This window comes from Penicillium canariense, assembly GCF_028826845.1.
Source record: "Penicillium canariense strain IBT 26290 chromosome Unknown utg000006l_segment0_segment0, whole genome shotgun sequence".
NCBI lineage: Eukaryota > Fungi > Ascomycota > Eurotiomycetes > Eurotiales > Aspergillaceae > Penicillium > Penicillium canariense.
This window is the reverse complement of record NW_026622733.1, coordinates 2,261,718-2,275,714: the sequence shown is the minus strand read 5'-3', so window position 1 is coordinate 2,275,714 and position 13,997 is coordinate 2,261,718. Positions and strand designations below refer to the sequence as shown.

Genomic DNA, 13,997 nt, shown 5'->3' with positions numbered 1-13,997 from the left:
TTGGGGGACCTATAAGAGGGTCTCTCTCGCGCCTCTGCTTCTTCTTTTTCTGTAGGATGCTTGAGATTTTCAGCTTTTCCAGATAGCCGTGCATTTCTCTCTCTCCTGTACTTCCTGCTTCCTGCTTCCCCTCCACGGTTTCAAAGCCAGTGTCCCTAACATCATCAACTTCAATGTGAAAATAAGCAGTGGAGGTAAGTGGAAACAAGAAAGCCCAATGGAGGAAGAATTTCCGAGCATCAGGCCATGGTAGCTGTCGAAGTTGCATACCTCATCTGTACTAACTGGCTAGCGACTAACTACTTTTGGTTAGCTTCTTGGCACGGAGCTCTAAATCCTGGCTACATGTCCTATTTCTACAACCCACACTCTCTTGATCCATTGGTCAACACGTTGCTAGGTGTTACCCTTCTTTCTGCGTCGACCGTAACCTACAGTAGGACTACCCCGCACATACGCATACATAATACGGTAGGTAGGGAAGCATCCCAGTTCCACATGAGTCATCACTCTGAACCTTCGCAACCTCTTCATTTCCACAGAAGCTAGCCGCCTTAAACCACTCAGCCAACTATCTTTTTTTTGATTCTTCAGTGACTCGAACACCTCGCGAACATGGTCTACATCATGGAAATCCTCACCGACGGTGGCTGTAGAGGCAATGGACGAGCGAGTGCGATTGGATCCGCTGCCGCCGTTTTCAAGACAAAACACGGATACCAGTCCTGGACAAGCTCTTTACCTGCATATCCTCCGCCCACAAACCAGCGCGCCGAAATCAGAGCCATCATCGTGGCACTGGAGCTAGCCCTGGAGAAATTTGACCGGCTCGACCACAATCCAGCGCTGGATGTCAAAATCTATTCTGATTCCAGATATGCGGTTGATTGTATGACAAAATGGATTTACAAGTGGGCCAACAACGGGTGGATCAATTATGCGGGCAACAGTGTTGCGAATCGAGATCTTCTGGAGGAGGCTTCCGACCTTGATGATAGATTGAAAGAGGAGGGAGACGTAACGTACATCTGGATCCCGAGAGAGAAGAATAAGATGGCCGATGAAATATGCAATGAGGACATGGACCAGCAATGCGACGATAGTGGGTAAGCTTCATGGATATCATTCTTCTTCCCATTTGAGGGGCCCCGCGTGATTTAAGTACTCTTTAATACAATGCCTACCATGTACCACAAAATCTCAAAAAAGCTCAAAGCCTTTTTTCCGTTCACGGAGACCCGACGGCATCCCCATCTGTCTTCTAGTTCCTCCAAACTGTACCTCAGGTATGGAGTGGTGATCTAGGTGCGTACCTCGTCTGGAGATCCATGCGAACGAAGTAATGTACTTTCGCCGAGAGTCTCGAGCTGCAATGCCTGGTACCTTCCCATCGCCCGTCCCGCCAGGAATATATTTTCGCAGAGGGCAGTGGTATACCTACTTCCATTATGGACAAAAAGGGCGGTACCCAGCTCCCGAGTTGTCCTACGTTGAAAATTACCTCTATAGAAAGGCAAGCTTCATCAATGCATTTACCTACGCAGTAGCCAAAATAAGGAGGACAGCCCTAAGATACCTCTCCAACCTAGGAGCCCTGCCTCCGAAGATCCGAGTAAGTAGACAGCTTGATTCTAGAAGCCACCTTGTCGCCATTTGCCTGGGATAAGTTGTGCCTATGTAAAAACAGTGTTCTACGTTCTGGGCGCAATACTCAGAAGGGCTGAGTAGTGCGCTAACTCCTGGACAAGAGACGGTACTAGAGCGGCCATGTCGATGGGTGGTGGTTCTCGAATCCTTCAGGTGCATGCGCGCGGGCCATTCGCATCTGTGCGCTCGCCGTGGACAGTCTCCAGATAACTGATTTAGGAATCCCGTAGAGCCGGAGGTACGATGTTAGCCATTTGTCATCTAAGGCTTCAGGACAAGACTTGGTGTATTCAAAATGCGCGCGGAATCCTTAGCGAGTAAGTCGTCGACGCTGGGTACATACATTGACAGTGATACTGCTTCAAGAATCGCAGCGACAGTAGTGGTCTTGGAACCGACATGAGGATTTTCGTACAGTTAAGACGTGGAAGTAGATGGTTCTGGGCGGCAGTGCTGTTACGAGAAGGAAGAAACGTGCAATACCCTACTTTGATAGCCGCAACACGCAAACAGGATACACAAGTCATTTTCGAAAAATGATCAGCTTACAAACAATCGATTTTTCTCTATTGAAATAAACAGAAACCCGCTATGACAAAGGAAACTCATAAACGCATATCCCCCAAATGCATTCCAAGAACGCAAATGCAAAGATAGTAAAAAGCAGATGTATGTGGTGGATCACAGCAGTTCACCAAGTTCAACTCCAACTCCAACTCAAGACCTCAAGATCGCGCGATCCAATTCGTCCACTGACACTCACAACCCCCCGTCCCGCCATCCACACCCCCATACACGGACGAATTCGAGCCCGAATCACCTCCCTCCAAATCATCGAAAATGCCCGACGCAGGATTAACAAGCGTGCCCCCGAACCCGCGGTCCTCAAGCTGCAGCTTTCGATCCGTGATATTGTAATGCTGATCACTCTCGATACCATAGCAATACACTAACTTCTGCTTCTCGGCGCCGCCATGCCGGTCGATTGTGATAGTAATCGGGTACGGGAATGAGCCGGGCTGCGTGAAGTCCGTTGCTGAAGACGACGATGTAGCCGTGGACGAAGTCGAGGTCGGCGTTGCAGTGGATGAGGTACTCGTGGATGTGCCTGTGTCGTTCTTGTTGCTGGGGCTGAGCAGCGCGTAGCCCAGCTTCGATGGCTGTGTCCAGATCTGCACGAGGAACCGGGTTTGGGACCATGTGCAGCGCGCGACGGCATCGGCGGCGGCGGCGCCGCCAGTCGTGTCGATCGGGGAGGAGTCTGTCGTGCTGCCGTTGAGAGGCGCGCGCGAGGCGAGGAAGATTGATTTGTCGAAGTAGGTGTAGAAGCCGTAGTGCTCGGTGTCCTTGCCGCGGTTGTATAGTCGGACAGGCTGGGATTCCGGGAGCGGGTATAATGTTGCGGCGGCGGCGGTGCTATCGGAGTTCTCTGATGGTGCGGGGATGACAGCTGTTAGATTTGGGAAGGTTGTTGTGTTGTTGGTTGTTGCACGGCGGAAGAGGGTGCTTGAGGTGATCTGTACTGGGGAGAGGAAGGTCAAATAGAAGGGCGTGTCTTCGCCAGCGTAAGGCACGGCGCTTCCGTCTGTCGTGTTTCCTAAGAACGTCTGCTCTGCGATGCTGGGCGGCGATGGTGACGGATCCCATGAGTTGGCATCGGCTCGCCGGGCTTTGCTCGTTGAGGTTGTGCTCACGGTAGCCGTGCTATTAGCATACGTTCCATTGCGGAAGCGAATTTCGATCCGGAAGTTTGGCTCATCGGCGGGATAGGGCTTGTTGTCAGACTGCTGGCTCTTGGGGAGAGCGCAGCTCCAGAGAGACGAGGGCTTGATACAACTGGACTTCTCGACCTGCGGCTCTGCGCCGGCGACGGTGGAGATACCTGTCGGCATGGGCGGGTAACCGGTTAGATTGAGCCACTGCGACTGCACGGGTGTGGTATCGCCCTTCCTGGTCAACGTGGTTGCCAGCACGATAGCCAGAATCACGATGATTAGGAAGAGCGTGCAGATACCAAAGTACCAGCGTCGCTTGGTTCGGCCCTCGCGACCTGGGCGCCCAAAGCAGCCTTTCTTGCTGAAACATCCCCGGCCGCGCCAGAACCCGCCAACCTTCCTGCCAATCGCATCTTCCCGCTCCAGGCGCTGGCGTCGCGCTTCCATTGGTCCTCTCTCACCGGTGGGATTCATTAATGCGGCGCCGGGAGCTGGGTGAAGTGCATAACGTGGGGGGAGAGCCGCTCCTTCTCGGGGGAATTGACTGTATGCTGGGGCTGGTGCATGCACATCATTCATTGGATTCATTGGGATTGCACCTGGTCCTCCAGCAGCACGTTGGAACGCTGGGGATATGGGTTCGTTCGAATTCGATGGTGGTACATGATGCTGCTGCGGTAAATCCGATCCTGGTGGTGGTCCTCCCATAGGAATAGGGACGGGGGCAGCCGGGGTCGACGCCTGGTGGGCTGGATTATAGGCTGCAGGAGGCGGTACTTTGGGCCACTCATCCATGCCACGAGATTGCTCGTGTGGCATTGGCTCCATACGTGGGGGTTCATTGGCGGGAGGGAAAACAGGGGCATATTGAGGAGCAGCCCTCTCCATTGGAACCGGCTCTGGGGGCATTGCGACGGGTTGCGCTGCATAATGAATGTTATTCACTGGTGGGGAAATCGTGTTGATGATCTGTGGAGGCGGAGCTTGTATCGGTGGTGGTGGCTCAGGCATGACCGCTGGAGCTACTGGAACCGGACCTGGTGGTGGTGGCTCGGGCATGAAAGCTTGTGGGATCGGAGCAGGCTCACAGACCGGCACACCAGCTGGAGGAGGGTGAATTTGTGGCTCGGCGGGCGGTTCAGGGACGACTCCCCTGCTCGTGCTTTGCGGTGGCTCAGGCAAAGCTTTCTCATGACCATAGTCGTCGGAGATACTCGAGGCCCACGAATCCGAGGAAGTCGTTGATTTTGGCGACGAAATCTCCTTCGAGTGCTCGATACCCTTTGACCCCTCGCCAGTGGGCGAGTCGATATCAATGAGAAGATTCTTATTCTCAGTCATCGTACTTGCAGGCACACTGCGATCCTTCTCCTGCGGGTGTGCTTCCGCAAATATCAAACCACGGTCTCGGGTTTCACCCTTGTCAGCATCTAATTGGGCGGCCATGGCCGCGGCAATGACCGCAGCAGGCGTGATAGAGCAAATATGATTACAACATTCAAAATATGGCGTCTTGCTGAATAGTTCGTGGGCACAGGCTTGGTAGTATTCCGCCGCTTCGCCCTGGATAGGCTGTCCACCGAATATCATCGACGCAGTCATCTGTTTCTTGGTGGAGGTAGCCGGATCCTCATTGTTCTCCAGAGAACGAGACTGATCCAGGCTCTTTTTATTCTCCTGCCATTGGCTCGGCACTGCTGATTCCGGGGTCTCGGGAGAAAAACAGGAGACCTCTTTCTCCCACCCTTCTCTGTGGGTGCCCTTTGTAGCTGGTGCAACGGAGGCGTTGCTTCGAAGAAATGACGGACTCAACGGTGACTTCTTTCCGAGTAACGGCGAAAGCAGATAGGTCCACCAGCCCTGGCTTTCGGGCCTGCTTGCCTGGGTGTTGACACTTAGTCGGGTAAGTAGCGTTTTATCATCATCATCCAAAGACTCATGTGGGTGTTCTCGGTCTGGAGTGTCATCCTCGATAATAGTCTCCGCAGACATAGACCTGCGTTTGCGCGTCATCGCTGCGAGATGCGCACGCAGGAAATCAGAGTCCATAGTTTGCTTTTTTGCGGCAAAATGCTCGGCTGGTATGGCCGGCACGGGGGGGATGTCGGATTCATTCTGCCATAGCCGTGGAGTCGGCTGAGAGTAGATGCTGGATGTTGCTCGGGGCTTTAGGTACTCCGGGCTCGATGTGGACCACGGAGCATCTTCGCGCGCGGGAGTGACGATGATCGAGGGAGTGAGGGGCGTTCCTGCGCTGTCTATTTCTTTTGCATGCTGCGAGGATTCATGACGGGGTACGGAGAGACCGATCATGACATGCCGGTCAGATGGAGAAAGGCCGTGGTCGAACCTGTCGAGGAAGGAGTTGTCGAGTTTCGGATCCAGGAAAGGGTTTCCAGTCGCACACTGTATCCTCCTGGTCTCCTCGGGCAGCTGGTGAAAAGATGCCCTCTTTTTGGACGTATTCGAGTGGGTTGTCGTATCTGGCACACCCTCCAGATCCGTAGAGATGGTCACTTTCTGCGCAGACCGTTCCTTGGCCCGATCCTTGGCCAGCAACTTCAGATCGTTCAAGTCCACAAAAGGCGCGCTGGCGTTCTCTGTGTTATACTTGGGTGGCCCCGCGAGAGAAAAGTCTGTTACTAGATTCAGTCCGACTGGCTTTCCCGCATCTTTCTTTTTCTTGGTGATGCCCCGAATGCTCAGTCTTCTGTGGCGGTCATGTCGGTCCCGCTGCGAGAGGTTGGGCGAGCGGTTCCCATCTCTTCCAGACTTATGCTCGACTTTGTGTTTAGCAGCATTGACGAGGAAGTCAAATGGCCGGCTGCGCTCCAGATCTTTGTCCTCTGCAGACGAACACGACGGACTCGAGATTTCCTCACTGATAGGTGATGATAACGGGAAGGTTGGGGCAACCGGAACCTGCAGGTCTGGTTGTTTATGCTGCGTGGAGGGCATAGTGTTGATATGGTTTGAAATCGAAGAACTGTGCTCAGATGAGAGAGAATTGGTAAGAGTGGCTCACTACGCATACCAGTCTCTGTTTGACGTTCGACGTACCATGTGTCAGTGACTTAGACATGCAGAAGAGGTGGAGGATCGATGCCTGATGGTGAGGCTGCAGGAGGGGACACAGGGCCACTGACAAAGCGAACAAAGAGCGCAGGTTCTATGAATATGTCTCCCAAAACAATGCAAGTCAACGGAAACGCCCGGGGATGCATTCACCGATCCACGCAACCGAGGCAGAAGCCCGACAGCCAGATAAACAACGAGCGAGACAAAGGAAAGACGCACGAGCAGCACAAGAAAATGTGAGGGCAAGGGAGTCAACAAGAATAAAAGGTCAAATAAAGTAATAGCTCCTCGAGCTCTAGCCCTTCTCTGCAGGAAAAATCTCCATCCCGTCGCTGCGTGGAGCTTAGATGATCTGGACCGACTCGCGCATCATGCCGTCTATCAACCACGCTCCCAACACCAATCAGGCCCCCGCACGCTCATTTACCGCAGCAATCCTAGACAGTCTGCTGCAGTAGCCGTCATAGATAGCGCCACTATTGGCTCACTTCCAGGCGATCAGCAGGGGCCGGTCGTGGTGAGCGGGCAGATTGGATGCCGGGGAAGTCTGGGGCTGGCACGTACGCGCCGAGTGGATGGTGGGCGCTTGGAGGACCAATCAGAACGACCAGCTCAAAATAGATCCCGGGCCTTTTTTTAGCCTGTCGAAACGACAGCAGCTCTGTGCTTGTATGTTAGATCTAGACCTAATTGTCTGGGCAAGTCTGAGACTCGTTTGAGTTACAGCGTTGGATGGGATTGTTTATGATCGAGCACGGTGGATGATTTCATTGACGGGCCGAGCCTAATCCCGGCCCTAGTGGACAAGTAGAGCAGAAGACGGAGAAGGAGGTATGGGTGCACTCGATAACTGGAACAGGAACACAGAAGGAGGATATCAAATGGCGCGCCACGCACGGGTTTGAATATTTGGTACACACTCGAGGTCGAGCTGCGAAGGAAAAGAAAAGAACAGGACAAAAACACGATCCCAGATGCCTATCACCCATTTCCCATTCACACCCGTCATGTCCAAAACATGCAGTATACCGATGATGCCGAAGCGGTCCGACCGACCGCCGAACAGAGCAGAACACGTTGCAAAAAAGAACAAAAAAATTGAAAAATGAAATAAAGTTGATAGGAAACAAGGCACGCAGAGCGATTGCGGGTATGATCGATAACAGACAAGCAATAGTATCAGAAGTCGACGTGTGAAGACAAAAGCAGGCACACCCAGTAAGACAGGACTGAACGGTGAAAGGAAATAAAGGAAAACAGAAAACGACCTGGGGGTTCCGGAGCCCGGCGGGGGTGCCTGAGCAAGCCGTCCAGGTCCATATCTAAAACAGGGGATATATTGAAGGACAATGTAAAAAGGAGTCGTGGTTGAGGTGTGTCTCGCAGCATGACTAGTCATTTCTCATCCATAGTGCTCGTGGGAATCAGGAATGGCGATAGGCCCGGCCCCGTCTATCGTCGCTCGTCGGTATACTGGATGCCCTGCATCGGAGCCACGGAGCCATTCATGAGCGGCGGCAGGGTTCGGGGCTGCTCATGGGCCACATTCGACCCGTTCCCGAAGCCCCCGAACGCAGGGCCTGGGGGCTGTCCATTGGTCGGTGTCGCGGCCATCGGGTGATGCTCGAATATTGAGGCCGTCCGTGATGGGCCGTTGGCTTGTTGCTGGAATTGGGCGCGCATCTCGTCCAGGTCGGCGTGTAGGCTGGCGTTCTCCCGGCGAACCTGGTTCAGGGATTTCTCGAGCGAGCTGATGTATTCGATGGCGCGAGTCAGCGTCTCCCATTTGCTGGACTTGTTGTTCTGGCTTTGGGGAAGACGCATGCGCAGAGCCTCGAAACAGTCTTTCATTTCGCTGCGGCGCTTGCGCTCGGCCAGTTTATGCGTGACGCGCAATTCGGGGGTCCGGCTGTATGGCGTGTTGCCGGCGCCCGCTTCGGATTCCCCAATCAGCTCCCGGACTTGCTTGTGCTGCAGCGAGTGGTGATGTACGTTTTGGGGCAGTTCTGGAAAACCAAGGTTATTACCGGTGCGTTGGATGCAAAATGGGTGGTGACATGGTGATCTCTTGGCTTACCGTGTTGTCCTCGTGGCATACGCTCCGAGTACATGCTACTGAGGGACTCCGCCGTGCTGCCCTTGCGGGAGAAGGGTGGATTTTCCGTAGACGAGATTGAGCTCGACCGTGCTACATCGGGGTCCGGAAAGGCGTATGCCATACCCGCCGTGGGTGCCTCGGCATTGTAGATCTCGGAGCGAGGGTTGGAGGAAATGGCAGGAGCCGTACGCCCGGCCGCGAACGATCGATGCTCGCCCGGCCGGGGTCCCAAGGGGGAAAGAGGCTGGCCGCCACCCGAGTAGCGCGGCCCCCGATACGAATTCATGTCCGTCGAGATCCCTCGCTCCCGCTGCAGGCTCGAGACAATCGACGATTGAGACGCATTGGTGCTGTGATACGGCGACGCTGGATTGATCGCCAGCGAGCTGATGCCCTGATTCACCCGGCTGTCCACGCTACTCCGCCGCGATTCGGGCACCTCGACCACACTGCCCCGTTGTGACGACGCATCGAAGTTCTGGTTAATGGACGGGAGCGCGGAATTGGGCTGAGGGGTGTTGAAACCGGGGGAGGGCTGTGTCGCGCCGGCCGAGGACGGGGTGGTGGATTGATCGTGGGAGTAGGGCGACCGGTCTGGCACGATGTGGCCGCGATTCGGCGAGGGTTGGGAGGTCGAGGTCAGGAAGGTGAGGGAGGGATAGTGGTTGCCGGTCCCATTGGTTGTGGTCGAGTAGGTCGAGGATCCTGGAGGGTCAGCATGCCGCTCCCCATTCGCACCGGAGGAAGTCCTACTTGTGCTTTGCGGCATTGACCAGTTCCCGGAGTCGCGTTCAATTGTGTTCAAGGACGAATTGCCCGGCGACTTCTCGGACGGGTTCATGCCCGCACCGCTCATGTTGGCGGTTAACGTCGATATCGAGGGTAATGTCTGGCTCGAGGAGGCCGGCGTCTGAGGGCCCGAGGAGACAGGCTCCCACGGCCGGTGGGCGACGGAGTCCATGTCGACGGGGAGCAGCTCCAACGTGTTCAACTGGGTGGTTGGTAAGAGTATGAGGAGTTCGGTCGTCACAAGCTCGAGAAATGGGGACGGATCCACGCTATCGCATATTCTCCAATCGAAAGCCGGCAGTCCAATTAGGAGCGGATCGGAGAGTAGACAACGAGAGTGGTAACGACTGTGCAGAGGGTTGCGAAACGCTGACAGGGACCCAGCAGAGCGGATACCGAATCTTCACGCGCAACGGGAAGGAGCGCAGCAGACGAAGTAGGGAATGGGGGCGAAAGTAAGAGTGCAACGGGCGAGGGGCCGATGGACCCTCAAGAAGGCCGGTCGAAGGGGGTAGAGGGTGGGTGGTGGAGGGACAAGGGCGTCGGTGGTCGGTGATCACAAGTGGCCCGTGATTGCACTTTCTTCCCTCGCGTTTTGGAGGAGAGAGAGAGAGGGGGGGAGGCTGCGGGAAGAGAAAGTCGATCTCACGCTAAAATGTATTGCACCGATCAGAGTCCGAGATTTGGTAGGGCCGAGTCGCCCCAGCTAGCTTCTCTTTTCTTTCTTTTTTCTTTCTGGTTATTGACTTTTTGGCTGGGGATGAAAGTCGGGTATCATAAGAGGGGTATGATACAGTAATGGAAATGACGGAAATAATGCGAGCAAGGGAGCATCAAGCTTACGGTGCGAAAGGAACGTGGCACAAGGGTGGTTTGGTCGAACACTCTTTGGGGCAACACGTCCGGGGCCACGGGGTGGAGACTGCAACGGTTTGAAGGAGTTGACCTGGCAGGAAGCCGAACGGGGAGGAATCGCGAGCGAGAGAGAAAGAGAGAGGGAGAAGACCCGAGGAACTAACTAGTTATGATTGAATCACTCACGACTTCTCCATACCTAAGGAGGGGCTCTTTTGGCAGGAGGGCTTAAACTAAGACTTAGGCTTCGGCTTCTTTTTGGCCATGAAATAAAATCGAAGAATAAAAATGATTATGAATAAATCGGGCTCTAGCTGGATCGGGACCGAGCTAACTCCAGTTCAACCCAACCCACCAGTACGGGAGCGACTCAGTTCGGGTTCTGACCATACAGTCATTTTTCTTTTTCCTTTCTTATTCCCTCCCCGGTGCCTACAGGACAGGTCCCCCAGTTCGAGGACAGTGATGGATCCAACGTCGGTCTCCGGATCCCGCATCAGCCAGGAGGAGACAGTTTGCATCCCGCGGAATGTACGGAGAAGACGGACCGCAGGACAGGATCCAGTATACAGCTCCGGCCTGCTCCACCGCGACCCGTACAGTAGTACTGTACGGTATGTACTATACCATACACCATACCATTGTGACCCATATGCGCCAAGCCGCAGAGATGTGCGCTACTGCGCGCAACAGCGTCCGTCCTCCACCTGTGTGCCACGAGGCTGACCCTGGGGCACGCAAGGGAGGTGAATTCCCTCAGAGTTACATCTCCTCGAAATGACTTAATTCTAATTCCTGACTCTCCCCCCCCCCCCCCCCCCCAAATCCTGCTGATACAGTATTGTACGTTTTATGTTCTTTCGTCCCCATCCTGGATTGCCCTCTTATCGCATATTATCGTTCAGTTCCAGCTAGAATCTGGAAGGATTCTTTGTCTGGCCGCGTTTCGTTCCGTTCAGATAGGAACCACGCCCCGCCGTAGTCACCCTCAAGAACGGTACCCGGTGGAGATGGAACTATAATTATCGTACCAGGTATTATCGGAGGTCTCCCTTTTCAGCTCTCTCAACCATCGCGACCACTGGGAAACCCGATGGATCAGATTCCAGGCGGGAAGTGGATCCGCGCGCCCATCCTCGCATGGCAGCGAAACCATAAAACCATAAATCCGCAGAACGAAAAAGGAAAAGCAAACCCCAGAGCGCCAATGGATCAATGGATCAAGGATCATCATCCCCTTCGACGGGTCCTGTCCTTTCTGCGGGTCGACAGAGTGCTGGTGCATTCTCCGATCCCCGTGGCGCCCGCGGCTCACAAATGCCGGCATTTGCGAGGTCCCCGGATCCCTGGGAGACGTAAGGAGCGGCGCACGTTGTTTCTGGCACTGGCACTGGCACTGGTATCCTCAGAGGGTTCGGTTTCCTCCATTACATCATGACCAAAGTCTTCACGTCATGTTGCTCCAGCGTGGGTGACTGGTGGTTGCGGCCTGCGACCCATGGTCTGCCTCGATCCCAGAAATGTAAAATAGAGCTTGATCGAGTTATGCTGACTTATGTGCACCTTGTGCGGTCCACTGGGTATAAAAGTCGTATAGTCTTGTACTCCGTCCACAGTATCGGCTGGGTGGAGAGGACTCGACTCCAAAAGGTGGTTTCACGTGGCGAAATGATCGGCCTCAGGGGGGAGAACTTCCTTACAGCCCACCGAATTGAAGGAGATCCTACGGAGGACTTCATTTGACCTCCGTAGGTACCCGAAGAGACCGAGGGCAGTAAATGTAAATTACCACGGCATTCAATCTCATCCTACCTGTCCCGTGGTTACCCCGGCGAAGAGGGGGGGGTGTCAAACTGCATGCTGGCGTTTTGCCTTTGCGCCCGGGGAGGAGGGCAGAATGAAAGAATGAAAGAAGAATAGCGGCTGCAGGCAACACGCTAATCCTGTCGTTGGACACATGGCCGACCGCACAGGGTGCATCCAACCGTACCTTAGCGACTCGACGGTAGGCTCAGTACGGAACCAGTGGTATCCTGTACTCCGGATAGCGGGCACGATAGCGTGCAGTGATGTATGTTTGTATGCAGGGATGGTCCCCAATACCTCGAGCGCGCGGCTGCAGAACGCGGCGAGTCGAGTATCGAGTACGTGCATCTCTCGCCTATCTACCGCCCATTCTGTCCTCACGCCAACCCAGGTCCAGGTACTCCGTACATGTCGCCTCTGCCCCCTGCCTGTTCCTCCCACAGCCATGCTTCTTCACAGCAGATGCACTTACCTCCCGTCCCACACATGGCAAATGACCGTCAAACGGTAGGGTACGCGCACTGCGGTACCCAAGTCGACTGAGCTGCTGTCCTCGTATGAGGATCTACGGGAGCGTGAGCAGTACGGAGTACTCGGTACCCATCGAACCTCCCCCTCTCCTCCCCCCCTTCTAGCGCAAATAGCGTCCCTGCAGGCTTCTGACATGTATAACAAACTAGTTAGGGATGGACTCCTTCCTCCTACCCGATCGGGCCCCATCTCACGACCCAAGCCCCAAACCTTACTCGTATCCAGTAATCTACGGAGTAGTAATCCAGTAATCTAGTCATCCAGTAACTCCGTATAGTGACCCCTCGGTCCGCTTGTGCCACCCCGGACAGCGGCAGCGACGTCGCGCAGAACTAAATCGCCGGCGCTAAGCCGTAACACTACGGCCCGCGTGGACGTCCAGAGTTGAGCCAGGCTCGAGCTCCCCAGCTCCCCCGCTCGCTGGAAGCTTGAACGTCTTTGATTGCGACCGGGACTGGGCCAGGATATGCACCCACCCGCCCCAATTGCCACTGGCTCCGTCCCTCCAGTCACTTTCGCGAAGGCGAGGCTACGCGCAGAGTACTCGGTCACTATCGCAACTGCTCTAGATGCTCGTTTCTTTCCGCATCCTCCCGCGCATTTCCTTTTTGGCCAGCCTCCTGCTTGGGCCCCGGGAGTCTGCCTGAGCGGGTGCGCCCAGAAAGTCTCTTGGCGCGGTGGCCGAGCTTATTTTTCGTCGTATCAGTTTTCTGACGCTGGAGAGTCGAGGTCTTGCGGCCCCGAGCTGTCAAAGCGCCGAGCGCCTGCGCTCCTTCGCTCCAAGGAAAATGACCAGCTTAGCTAGGCGGTTAGCGCTGAGTTATTTGGATACGTCGACGTTTGGTTCAGCTGGTCGCTCGGTTACTGGTTCGGTCGGGCCAGGGCGGCAGCCACCCTAAAACCACGGTCGAACCCATACCCATACGAACGCCATCATCGGCATACACCCTTCGACCTGGGGTATTTTTGCTCGGAACCTGGTGGCTGGCAGATTGGATGTGTCGACTGGATTTCGGCTGTTTTCGCCCGGGATGTGTTGCTCCAGACCACGCCCATGGATCCACCGTCGTTCACGTAGGGGGGGCCCTCAGATGGGACCACAACGCCGGGGTTAGGGCTGCTGAGATTCGCGGTCCTCCGCAGGCAGCAGGAATACCACATCCACCAGGGCGAGAGGACCCAGGATCCCCATGCTATAGTTTTCCGGCGAACTCGGCCAGGCACCGCCACAGCTCCTTTTTCGCTCTTAGCCCCATTCAGCTGAACATGAACCTGAACCTAAACCTGATCCTGATCCTGAAACACGACGGGGCTCGTCCGGGCACGATCCGCGACGTCGTATATTCCTCTAGCTCGCTCGCCACGCCGTCACATCGGCGCCTATCATATCCCAGCCGAGCATTGCCACATGGCGCCGTAGCCTTGCAGAATGTTTCTGACTTGCGATCGCCACCCGATCGACACGCGTACATATTTGG

At 55.0% G+C, this 13,997-nt stretch overlaps 4 protein-coding genes across 4 annotated transcripts; 2 read left to right on the top strand and 2 right to left on the bottom strand.

Annotated features, from left to right (window-relative positions):
• Positions 1-615: 615 nt before the first annotated feature.
• N7482_008795 (ribonuclease H1) lies at positions 616-1,110 on the top strand (the record flags this gene model as incomplete). The annotated part of the gene is made up of 1 exon (XM_056690919.1): positions 616-1,110. One exon carries the CDS (start codon positions 616-618, stop codon positions 1,108-1,110), a length of 495 nt encoding a protein of 164 aa, XP_056540684.1.
• A 1,262-nt stretch (positions 1,111-2,372) lies between these two features.
• On the bottom strand, positions 2,373-6,320 carry N7482_008794 (uncharacterized protein; the record flags this gene model as incomplete). The annotated part of the gene is made up of 1 exon (XM_056690918.1): positions 2,373-6,320. The coding sequence occupies one exon, from the start codon at positions 6,318-6,320 to the stop codon at positions 2,373-2,375; it is 3,948 nt and encodes a 1,315-aa protein (XP_056540683.1).
• A 1,572-nt stretch (positions 6,321-7,892) lies between these two features.
• N7482_008793 (uncharacterized protein) lies at positions 7,893-9,499 on the bottom strand (the record flags this gene model as incomplete). The annotated part of the gene is made up of 2 exons (XM_056690917.1): positions 7,893-8,446; positions 8,518-9,499. The coding sequence occupies 2 exons, from the start codon at positions 9,497-9,499 to the stop codon at positions 7,893-7,895; spliced, it is 1,536 nt and encodes a 511-aa protein (XP_056540682.1).
• Positions 9,500-10,711: 1,212 nt separating this feature from the next.
• Positions 10,712-11,164, top strand: N7482_008792 (uncharacterized protein; the record flags this gene model as incomplete). Its single annotated transcript, XM_056690916.1, has 2 exons — positions 10,712-10,928; positions 11,094-11,164. The coding sequence occupies 2 exons, from the start codon at positions 10,712-10,714 to the stop codon at positions 11,162-11,164; spliced, it is 288 nt and encodes a 95-aa protein (XP_056540681.1).
• Between the last annotated feature and the right edge of the window lie 2,833 nt (positions 11,165-13,997).